The sequence below is a fragment of the Idiotropiscis lumnitzeri genome, chromosome 13 (assembly GCF_059441095.1).
Source record: "Idiotropiscis lumnitzeri isolate Australia: NSW breed Sydney's pygmy pipehorse chromosome 13, RoL_Ilum_1.0, whole genome shotgun sequence".
Classification (NCBI taxonomy): domain Eukaryota; kingdom Metazoa; phylum Chordata; class Actinopteri; order Syngnathiformes; family Syngnathidae; genus Idiotropiscis; species Idiotropiscis lumnitzeri.
In genome coordinates, this window is record NC_142403.1 from 13,891,720 (window position 1) to 13,903,524 (window position 11,805).

At 41.4% G+C, this 11,805-nt stretch overlaps 1 protein-coding gene across 1 annotated transcript in view; it reads left to right on the plus strand.

Moving 5' to 3' along the window:
- unc13a (unc-13 homolog A (C. elegans)) overlaps positions 1 to 11,805 on the plus strand; it is a 55,697-nt gene that overhangs the window by 39,051 nt on the left and 4,841 nt on the right. Inside the window, exons 37-44 of the mRNA XM_088312553.1 lie at positions 1,388 to 1,393; positions 3,276 to 3,305; positions 4,854 to 4,910; positions 5,608 to 5,688; positions 6,354 to 6,501; positions 7,522 to 7,578; positions 10,679 to 10,771; positions 11,026 to 11,185. Of these exons, the coding sequence (XP_088168679.1) occupies positions 1,388 to 1,393; positions 3,276 to 3,305; positions 4,854 to 4,910; positions 5,608 to 5,688; positions 6,354 to 6,501; positions 7,522 to 7,578; positions 10,679 to 10,771; positions 11,026 to 11,185 (632 nt within the window). The remainder of the gene's footprint in view (positions 1 to 1,387; positions 1,394 to 3,275; positions 3,306 to 4,853; positions 4,911 to 5,607; positions 5,689 to 6,353; positions 6,502 to 7,521; positions 7,579 to 10,678; positions 10,772 to 11,025; positions 11,186 to 11,805) is intronic.

The following is an 11,805-nucleotide window of genomic DNA, read 5'->3' on the forward strand; positions in this document are numbered from 1 at the left end:
TTAACTTCACAACCGTCTCCCGCTGTATACCAAGTGCTATACATAGAGCCAAAGTAAATCATACAACAACAATCAATAAAATAAATTGATAACAAAGACAATAAAAAGCATAAAAAAGTAACCAAGTATGTCAGTCTAATGTTGAGTCAAAAGCCAAAGAATAAAAATGAGTTTTAGGACAAGTTTTAATGATCGAAAGTGAGGGGGCTTGGCTAACATTTAGCGGAAGGTCATTCCAAAGTGACCGTTTAAAGATTTGAAAACAAATAATGGAATCTTAAAAAGAACTTGAAAATGTTCAAGGATCCAGAGAAGGGACGCCAAAATACGAGCTATATTCTCCCTCTAACGAGTACCAGTCAAGAGGAGAGCAGCAGCATTTTGGACCAACTGGAGAAGCTTGATGGAGGATTGTCTGACTCCAAAATGAAGTGCATTTAATATAATCCAGCCGAGATGTGACGGTCGTGAATTACTGTTTCAAAGTGCTGTTGAGAAAGGAGATACTTTACCAATTTAGCCAGTTGCCTAAAATGAAAAAAAAAAAAGCCAGATTTAACAACAGCACTAATTTGCTAAATGAGTCGCAATACAGACTACAATCAGCTATGTATTAATTTTTCAGACATTTTCAGTTTTTTTAGGGCGTGGGGTTCAAATTACTAGTTTTTTACTAAGTTATAAATGCGTGTGGGTGCATTTTGGCATTTTACTGTAAATATAAATTCACATTATAGCGGCTAGGCCTGGAACGAATCGTCCGCAAAACCTAAAGGCGAGAAAAATAAACGCGCTAACGCTTTCATTCGGAGATGGGGGTGGAGTGTGTGGAAAGGAAGAACAAAGGCACCTTGAGCGTGCTGCGATTCAAGACGGCTCTTTGACTGAAAAACAAACGATACGGACAACAATCAACCCACACACACATGATAGTGCCCATTCCGCACACAAGTAGCGCATCGTCTCATTTGCATACCAGCTCGGGACTGCTCTCCACTATGTCAGCCGGTGTTTTCTCAAAGGATGTGGCCCTCTTCTCCCAAAAAAAAAAAAAAAAAAAAAAGCAGGATACATTTTGGAAAGCAGCCTGTTGTTTTATTTTATTTTATTTTATATATGTGTGCTCTATTTGTGTTTGGTTATCATTTGAAGAGCCTCATATCACAGTAAAAAAAAAAAAAAAAGAGATTGATTTCAAAGTAATATTCCACATTTACTGTATATGCTGGTTCTCAATCCAAACGTTACGACAAGAGTCGATTGGTTCCCCTGCAGGAGTTTTTTTTTTTTTTGTGATTGATGTGGGGCTCTTTGCAGCTTGACTGACCCTTCTTTCTGGTTGTTGTGATTACAATTACATCCTGCTCCCACCGCTCTCCCTCCACAGATGATTGTAAGTACAGCGCTCCTGCGTGTGTGTCTGTCTGTCCGTCTGCGGTGGTTTGGTTTCTTCTTGCTATGTGTGGCTGCGATCTCCCCCTTGTTTGTTGGTTTTTGTTTTGTTTTTTTGACCCACCCTGCATCTCACCGTCTCACCAGCCACTCTGGCGTCTTCTCTTTTCTTCCAGTGTTAATTCAAAATTTAAAAAAAAAAAATATATATTTTTTTTTTATTTAGTTTTTTATATCGTTGACAGAGGCACTGCCAATATATTGTAAACATCATCGAGGAGAAGTAGCTTTAATAAGGCAATGTGTCCATTAAAACCAATTACAAAGTGGGACTCCAATCAAGTCATCATTTGACCAAATTACAAAAAAAAGAAAAAAAGACAAATTAACACTGTTCGTCTCATCCTCTCCTCTTCTGTCCTTCCACTTTGTCTTTTGAGAAGACAGACGCATGGTGCATTTCTGGTTGTCATAGGCCTCCTTGTCCCTTCCTTTAAAAAAAAAAAAAAAATCTCAACCAATCAGTGTTGTCCTTCTTTGATCCCCTCTTCCTGAGTCTGCCCCTCAAACAGGAAGCGGCACTCCTCGCTTGTGCCTGGTGTCGCCTTGTTTCTTCTCATGCACTGGGACCCCGAAATCGAGGCTCAGTCGGATTCCACCTCCTCCCCCCGTCACTCCTTTCTCACTTGTTTGAAGTGTTGCTCCCTCTAAAAGTCCCCCACTGTGGGTTTGTTGCTTGCATCTGATCTCTTTCGACACCGCAGTCTTCTCCCAGTGAACTGTACGACGCTATCCTGTGCTGTTTGTCTCTCTGCAGACCTTTGGTGTTGGTCCGTCCTGGTTTGCTCGTGTTCTGTTGTTCACCAGGATGACTGCAATGATGGTTCTCGTCATGTCAGTGTTGTTTCGTAACCGCGCTGGGTGTTAACGTACAGGCTAAGAGGTCGAGCAAAGCGGATTTTGGTTCAAAATGGCGCGTTTAAGGTGGTGGTCAATAAATGATCGCAATACTCAAACTGGCTTTTCCATGAAAACATTTTTTTTTTAAATCTTTTTTTTTGTTTGTTTTTGTTTTCTTAAGAAATAATGACAACTACCTGCACCATCACCTAGATTTTAAGTTGTTTTTATGGCTTATTTTCCTATGCAGTATATAATTTTTGGTTGAATTTCCGCAACTGCAATTGTTTAATGGTAAAAAAATCATTTTAACAAAACATCTTCACAAAAAGTGTAGAAAAAAACAAAAATGTAGTCAACAGGTTTGCTTCCAACCTAACTTTGGAGTTTGAGAAGCATTTCCTTGTTTCATGCTAAGCTAGACAATTGTTATTACTAAAACCGATATGTTTTTTACTGACAACAGTATCCAGGAAATAAAAAGATATACAGTGAAAAATTAGGAAAAAGGAGTTATCTTAATGTATAGTACTATGAACCCCCCCCAAAAAAAAAAAAACATTTGGCAGTACGGTTTGAAAAAAAAAATCTATCAACAATTTCTTGTTATTTCGGGGGGGCTAGGAAAAATTTCCCAAGATACTATGCAGATACAAACAAAATATAGCTGTATTCTCGTAAGATTCACCCTTTTTTTTTTCTGGTCAGCACAAAATTTTTTCTTTCAATCGATACACATTAGTTTTTACGCAGTTTTTTTTTTTTTTTTTTGTCTGATACTTTTACATGTGAAACTTAAAACAAATCTAGCCGATAAAGCACATCACAAAATGTATTTGACATGAGCCAGAAAAGAGCGCCATTGACGATTATGGCCGTGATCGCAGGTCGTCAGGTGCCACTTGTGGCGCTGACGATGTCCCGAAATGAGCACTCAGCAACTGGCGAGTGCTCCATGTATTAACCACGTGCTCTCTTTCCAGGGGAGGCTGAAGAACGCTTCTCACAGCGACGTAAGGACTAAATCCCTTCAGATCAATGTCTCGTCTCGCTCTCCTTCATGTCTTCTCTCCGTGTCTTTGTCTCTCTTTCCCCTTCAGCTCCCCCATTGAAACAGTGCTGGAAATATAGATTTGCTTTTTCTCACGTTTGTAAACCCCAAACTGCCCCAGCTGCACATCACTCACATACACAGAAATATTTGGACAACGACTGAGGTTTTTTTTTAATTTAATTTAATTTTTTGGGGGTGATTTTTGCCTTAATAAACTACCACAGTGGTTTTGAAATAAACGTGATTGAAGTGTAGGCTTTCACCTATAATGTAACGATTTATCGCTTTGGGTACAAAAATCGCAATCTCAGTAATGTTTTTTTGTGATGCATCTGTGTTTTTGCTGCGTTTTTTTTAAAGGGCTCTTGTGCCCCACGATCACAATTAAGGCCACACTAACTAGCGCTAACTACGTACTGATTTTAAAAAAGAAAAAAAAACATGGTGACAAATAAACGAGTAGCCGAGGAAGCGAACTTTGTGACAACTCGAGCACGTGTGGAACCCCAATAAGGTACACCAGACCACATGAAACTGCTTTGTAAGAACTGGGTGAGTGCGTAGCAATGCAGCTAAACAAGCTAAGCAAAGTCCAGATAAAGAACAGTCAACTTAAAAAGTCCGGCGAAAGAACTTGTGGCAAGGTGGCAGCCTGAGACGATTCTCAGGAGATTGGCGAGCCAGGTCTTGGGCAGGGTTGTCTACGGAAGATCAATATGTGGAAAAGTGCTCGGGAATCTTGCATGGGGCGTCCTGAATAATCTGGCGGACGTCAGTGATCAGGTTGGCGTGAGTGACTGGCTGAGTGGAAAAGAAATTAAGAAAACGGCAATGTATAGTGTTTGTGCAAATGATTACAGTTTGGTTGGCAGTTGAAATTTAAAATCACTCACATGTCTAAAACCCTTTTTGAAGGTCATGATGATTCGTGGCATATTGACAAACAGTTTTAATGTAATGTCACGCATTTTAATTCTGGCTGGTATGAATTTGGTGAATCTATTGTGTTATTCTCGTTTACCCAAAATGTGCATTTCACGGCACATGTTGGTGATTGGGTTTTATGTTTCCTGGTGACAGCTACGACTTTCAGATCCATTGTGGCGGTGTATAAAGGCAAAATCCAAACTCTGGTGTTGTCCAAACTGCATATTGGGGCGCAAATAGATTTCGATTTAGCAGATTGAAGATGGACTTCACTAAATATCTGTCGTACTTGCATCACACTATTTCTAAGCGGCTTGTTATCTACGGTGCGTACGTGTGTGTTTGTCTGTATTCCCTGTGCGTGGATGTATGTGTGTGACGCCAAGTGCTTTGAAACATGGAGAAGAAAAAAGTAGCCTGACATTTTGTAAAGAAGTGACTGTTTTTCTGTCTCTCGCTGTCTTTTATGTAACGTTTTCTTCTCCTGTACTTTTATCATGATGATCAGTCACTTTTCAACTCACATCATTCCAATCATCCTCTTTGCATCTTTTTCCTTCTCTCTGTTTCCTTGCTGCAGGGCACTCAGCTCATCTTTAACGCTGCCAAGGAGCTGGGTCAACTTTCCAAGCTGAAGGTGCTGCCATTTTTTTTTTTCCTGATGACGCCCCCTTGTCAATATATCGTAAACCTCTAATGATTGTCGAGAATATATTGCGGTAGAATCCGCCGCCACAAAATGAGCTCCGTTTTAAAAGCCACACACATGCTGCGCCGCCCCTTCTGGTTTGCCAGCTGCGGCCTAAGGATGGCAGTAATCGGACGCAGGTGTTTGATTCATGTTAAGAAGTAGATAGTAAGATAAACTTGAGCTGATCTATGTTCTAATTGTTTCCTCAGAGCGGAGAGAATGTTTTCAGGACTTTCTCGCCCTGACCAGAAACTTTCTCGTTTAGACGAGTTCTCATCGCGACTAGAAACTTTCTCGCCCAAACGAGAAAAAATTCTCAACCTAACCAGAAATGTTATCGTCCAGATGAGAAACTTTCTCGTTCTTACCAGATATGTTCTCCTCCAGACAAGAAACTTTCTCTTCCAAACGACGATAAATTCTCGTCCCAACCGGAAACTTTCCCGTCTCGTCTTTCAAGAAAAGCTAACAATGGACGAGAATGTGACGCTCCTTTGATTGAGAAAATCGAAGCCATCAAATAAACTGCATGTTTTATTTTATGCCACAATGGTAAACGTTTTTCGCCTTATTGTCTTAATCCCGCCACCGCTTTTGTGGTCATTCAAGATCCCCCCCCCTAATTGTGCTGCTTCTTGTTCAGGAGCACATGGTTCGCGAAGAAGCCAAAGCGCTCACGCCCAAGCAGTGTGCAGTCATAGAACTTGCCCTGGACACCATCAAGGTAGGAAAACTGCCTGCAGACTCTTTTCTCATTATTACATTGCTGCTGTTCCTTTGAGATTTCTCATGCAGTTGCCATAAATCAACCTGAACGCTGAGCAGAAATAACAAAATAACACACATATTGGTCAAACCAATTAAATGCTGATGGCGTCAAGATAGCTTTTAAAATCCAATTTGGAACACACATGGATGGATTCCCTGGTATCGAAACTGCAAATAAGCAATAAAGAGAAAAATGTAAGACTCAAATAAAATCATCCTAAAAGCTTGACTTCCAGTACAAGATGTTTTTTAGCCAATTGAGGTGAAAAGTCGCTACTTGAGCTACGTGCCTGAGGGCAGAAATTCAGGTGGCCAATCAAAATGCATTTGGTCACATGATTTCAAAATGGCCTCATGAAAAAAGGCAAAAAGAAATGAGGTTGTGACATCAAATTGTCAGGGTCTTCAGTTTCATTCGTGAAGTAATGAAAAATTAATGTGGTGATGAAAAAAGACTTTTTTTTTCAAAATACCACTTTTGAGCCTCAACGTTGCAGTTGTAAGTCGATTATCCTTCTAGTTGAACAGAAGGCATTGAAATATATATTTTAAAAATAAATCTATATATATTAGTTCTCCAGTCCGGGTCAGCGGTGAACACCTGCTCTTGTTTTTTGTCAGCAATATTTCCACGCTGGTGGCGTCGGTCTCAAGAAGACATTCCTGGAGAAGAGCCCCGACCTGCTGTCTCTTCACTACGCTCTGTCGCTCTACACGCAGGCCACAGACAAACTTATTAAAACCTTTGTCCAGTCACAAAATGCACAAGGTAACTTGATTTACATTTGTCATTTTTCTATCTCTCTAAGTTCATTTTCTGGTCCGTAGTGGTTCAGGGGGTCAACGCTCTTTGCTCTAAAAATATGCGCGGCAATTCAAGCAGCGGCAGACAAAAAGTCTGAAATGCCGACTCTTTTGGTAGCCTCCGCTGCCTGCGGGAACAAAGAGAGGATTTCTTTTCCAGAATCTGAGCACTGTTTGCAATGAAAAGAACAAATAGCCGACCTCCATTTTGTCTCAAACGGCATTTATTTGGCTGTCAGGCGATCACGTAACAGCCGTCAACGTCCCCGAGCACCTCTGATAGAAAAACTGCTTATGTGGAGGAGTGAGAACATTTTTACCAGCTGTGCAGTTTATTTGAGCTACACAAGGCTTTCTTCCCTTGTGTTAGAAGCGCTACATTTATGAACAAAATTGAAACATTTGTTTAACAAAATCGTTTTCATTTTCTTCTCTTCATTTTTTTTTTTATCTTGGCTTCGCCATTCGCAGTATGTGTATGTCATCAAGTTTAAAACTATGTGCTGCCATGTTATTGTCGTCTGCCCAGGACCTTCAGAATCAGGTGGCCAACAAAAAGCCTTTTCGTAATATGAAATGCTTTTCAAATTCGCCTCAGCCAGCCAGCTAGATGGTGTAAATTAATGTCCGTATTTTTCCGTCTTCTGATTGTTTGATCATCTTCAAGTAGCAAGACACATCTTTGGCTGGTCTGAACACAATAATACATTTAATATTATATAATGTACTTTATTGAAATGTTTTCCTCACATTAGATAAATATTCTGACAGTTGTGTTTACATTTTTCTAATCATATTCATGGTTTTGCTAATTAGGACAAAATAGCGGTGTTATTAAGAGGTGGATTAAGTTCCCGCTGAAGGCTCAGCTTCCAAATACATGGCCTTCCAAATCATTTTTAAAGGACTTTCAAATGTCTTTAATGTTCTTTTTCTCCTTTCTCTGTGCAAACTCTCCTTCCGCCCCACCCCATCTGTGGGCCAGTGTTCGGCGGCAAGGGGGTGCGTTTCACCGCTAGTGAGGATGTTTACCCAGAGAGGGGTACGTTGCTGCCAGGTTCAAAACGTTTTGAGACATCCAGGACTACTAGAAAGCGTCCAACTCCAATTCCCGACATCCCCCCACTCCACCTCCATGTATCCCCAAACTGTCCACTGCCTGCATCGACTGAATATAATCCCCAACCCCTCTTTTACTACATCGGCCTTTCACCGTCCTTTCGAGTGCACTGACGCGAGCGTTGAGAACTTTTAAGCATTCATGCATGCGACGTCCGTGCTGATGTCTGTACGGGTGGAGCTGCACTGAATACATACCCGCTCGGTATGTATGAGCAGACACGAAAAGCATGATGCGCGGACATCAGACGACGACAATGGCGATGCATCAGTAGTATGGGGGAGATTTGACGCAGCATGATGTCATCGTGAAAGGCCCGAGGGAGGTCCGAGTGAGCGCGTGTGCACGCGAGTGAGAGGATGCGACTGAGCGGATTTGAGGCAAATCTTTGTAAAGGGGACATATTGTTGAAAATATTTTTTTTTTTTGCCTGTGCACACATATAGGGGTCTCTGGAGTGTCTGCCCACAACTAAGTAAATTTTATTATTTATCTGAAAACCAATGTTCAGAATTTGGCCCTACTGTTACATCACAGTTGGGTTGATTTTAGTCATCTCAGCAGCGAGTTGGCGGAAGATCTGATTTTTTCTGTTTCAACAAGTCAAAGACTAAAGCTAAGCAGAGCTGGAGTGTTGTCGGATGTGCAGCTGAGCTATTAGTGTTAGCTTCTGATGATGTCACACTCTGAAGTGTAACTGTGTCAACATGGAGCATGTAGGTCGCCTGTAAGAATTCAGTGATGTCCAATTGTGTATGTGACACTCGCAGAATTCCTGCTGGATAGTCGCCATACAAATACAACCTTGCATTGGCACAAGTCGCAGTCGTGGGAGGGCGGGGTGAGCAGTGGTCCACATGGATGAGACAGGACAGTCCACGTGAGAAGACGGTCGCTAACTTTGTCTCCTCGTCATTAGCAGCCCTCACACTGACGTCATCACGTGCAGTGTGGGGACCTTCCTTAAGGGTGTATTGCGCTGCTCGTCTCATGCTCTCTTGAACCAATCAGTAGCAGCCCCTCATGTCAGGTGGTCTGGTTTCTGTCACTTTGGATTAGCATTCATACATTTGACACTCAATAGTCTGAACGCAAGAGTACGACAGAGCTGGGAAGAGACTTCGGTTCAAATCGGCGAGCGAATGATATGGAGAGTTCAATATGTGCTGCTTTGTTACGGGACCACAGCAAGAAATCAACGGATGGAATGGATGATTATTAATCCATCAAACACATTTCACGAGACCAGAGGTTGTCAATCCTGTTCCGTGAGTTCCGGTGTCCTGCCTGTTTTCCACACCTAATTCAAATGATCAGATAATCAGCAAGAGTCTGCAGAAGCTAAATAATGATCCTGATCATTTGAACCCGGTGTGTTGTGGTAGGGAGAGATGGAAAACAGTCATGACTCCGGCCCTCAGGGAACAGGATCGAAGACCCCTGCATTCGACAATTTGGATAGACGAGGGGAAAAAAACTGGGCTTTTGGATTGACCATGACACTAATCTATCAAAATCATTGTTTCATAAAGTCTGTTGAACTTCACGCATTCGGTAGCAACTAAAAATGCATATTGTGGAAGTCTTAATGTGCTTTGTTGAATGCACCTTGCACAGTTTGCGAGTTACTTGCATATAAGATCATAAGTCTTAGAAGTAAGCCTTGTGGAATACCATAACTCAGTCACTGATGTGAGAAAAAAAATTGGATTTGTTGTGAATGCCCGTGCGTCGATACTCCACGTCCAATCAATTCTTAACTTATTTTTAAGAATTACTACTAAAACAGGACTTCGATCATTGATCATTGTTAAAATAAGCCCCTTTTGCAGTGCAGAGCCAGAAAAGTTACTTTCTGATCTCTTCTGAACACTCTCCATCGAGTAAAGCAGTCCAGATGGACTCCTGCTGCTCTCTTCGGTTTAGTTGGAAGTTGGCAGCGAGAGCGACAATCCAATAATCCTTCCCGGAGAGTCGACGAGAGCCGAACGCCGGGGAACATGCCAGGAACACGCTGCCGTATAACTCCCACCGACGCCTTGTTTAGTGGGCGGCCGGCTGAAAATGAAAAAAAAAACAAACACACACAAACACGCGCAGGCTGCTGCCGTTGACGAAGCGAAGACACTAATTAAAACATTGCAAATTAAAATCCATCTGTCGCAATATCCTTCTGGAATTGTTTGCGGGTCGATGCCGATGCCGCAGTGAAACGATACAGATGTAATTGTCTGTCATCCATTGGCAGATGTAATCGGTCATCTTCGATGTACAGTGGGAATGGCCACAATATTTCCGCCTCATCCTGGTTGACTTTAGGAAAGCGATCGGTCCTTCAGATTGGTTCCAAGACTTCATTTTTTTAAAGTTTGTTATTTATTTATTTTTTTCAAAGATGCTTCGTTTTAATTTAGTTGTTGTCAATTTTAGTATTAGTACAGAACTTTATTTTTTTTTAGTTTTCGTTACTATAAAATATAAAAGTCTTGTTTGTAACAGTGTGCAGGAATAACCTCGGGCAATTAGCCACATGCTGCTTCACCATGTCTCAAGAAGAATGACATGCTCTACTCTGATCACATTTCTGGCCATTTCTTTCCCATGTTGCATGTCCTGAAGGCGGGGTACCAACTCAGCTGTCCTTGAACGTCACCTTATACTGACCACCCTGCATCCTAACACACACCTTGCATCTATGAGTGGGCGCCAGTACAAATTGTTAACACTCTACCTGTAAACACCCTAACGTGGGGACCTTTTTTTTTTTTGGCCACTTTCTGAGAAGACAAACATGAATATGGAACAGTAGACACCTTCCTGCCATGGCGGGCCCACTCATAGCAGCTTTAATTTGCACCTCAATCCAACATCGCCCTGCTTGAAGTCTTCCTCTAACATGCTCATCACAAATATTTGTACATTTAATATTCCGAGCCTTGAAAGAGGAGACTTACAGCAGAGGTCGGGACAGCTGGTCCTACTAAGACCCGTCCGGCTGTTTACCGTGTGTCTGTGCCACCAGGCTCCGGTGTGGACGATGCTGTGGGGGAGGTGTCCATCCACGTGGAGATCTTCACTCACCCCAACACTGGCGAGCACAAAGTCACAGTGAAAGGTGGGATTGTTTTATTTTGCTTTTCGTTCCAAAGGTCCGCTGAGCTTGCTGAAAATAGAGATTTATCTGAAGAGTATAAGGAACGCGGTCGTCACAGAAATGGCCTTATGTGAATTGGTCGAAAATGAAAGCACGCGCAAGGAGCATGCAGAAGATGCTGTCATTGCAGAATAGTGATTTAGGAAATGTGTCTTGAAGAGGCAGTGCGATGTTGATGTCGCGGCCACTAACTTGTTTTTTCGTTGTCGTGACAGTGGTGGCCGCCAACGACCTGAGGTGGCAGACGCAGGGAATATTCCGTCCGTTCGTGGAGGTGTTCATCATCGGCCCCCACCTCAGCGACAAGAAGCGCAAATACGCCACCAAGTCCAAGAACAACAGCTGGGCGCCCAAATACAACGAAACCTTCACTTTGTGAGTGGATTTTTAAATTCCCATACGGACCTAAACGCAACTTTATTGTCAGACCATTTTGTTGCTCTTGTAGTTTAATGATTTTTTTTTCTCAATTATGATAAAATTACTATTCTTGTACTTCATTACACTGTTGCAATTATTTTCTCAAACTACATCTTCAAAGTCATAATTTATGACATTGGTCTTTTTATTATTGACACAACTTTTTGAACATTTCAACGTTATTCTTGAAATGTTCAGATTTTTTTTCCATAGCATGCAAACTTGCAAGTAATCTTACCACATATTTCTCATATTTTTTCATTATTTTTATGGTATTAGGATGTCACTCAAAATTTCAATTTTCACTTAAATGAGTGAAATATAAATGCATTGTACGTAATAAAATTAAGTAGAAATCGAACCTGTTCTTCGAGATGGCATGCACATGCATTCTACTCAAAGTCAAATACAATTGAACAGTGATTCTTTTGCATACCACTAGAGGGAGCTCATGAGAATCACTGCTGTGGTATACTTTTATCTTGCTATTTTACGACTTCATTATTTATAACATTCTTGGAGTCTCACTACTTTTTTTGTGTGTAATATTATTACTTTGTTTTTGTAACATTATG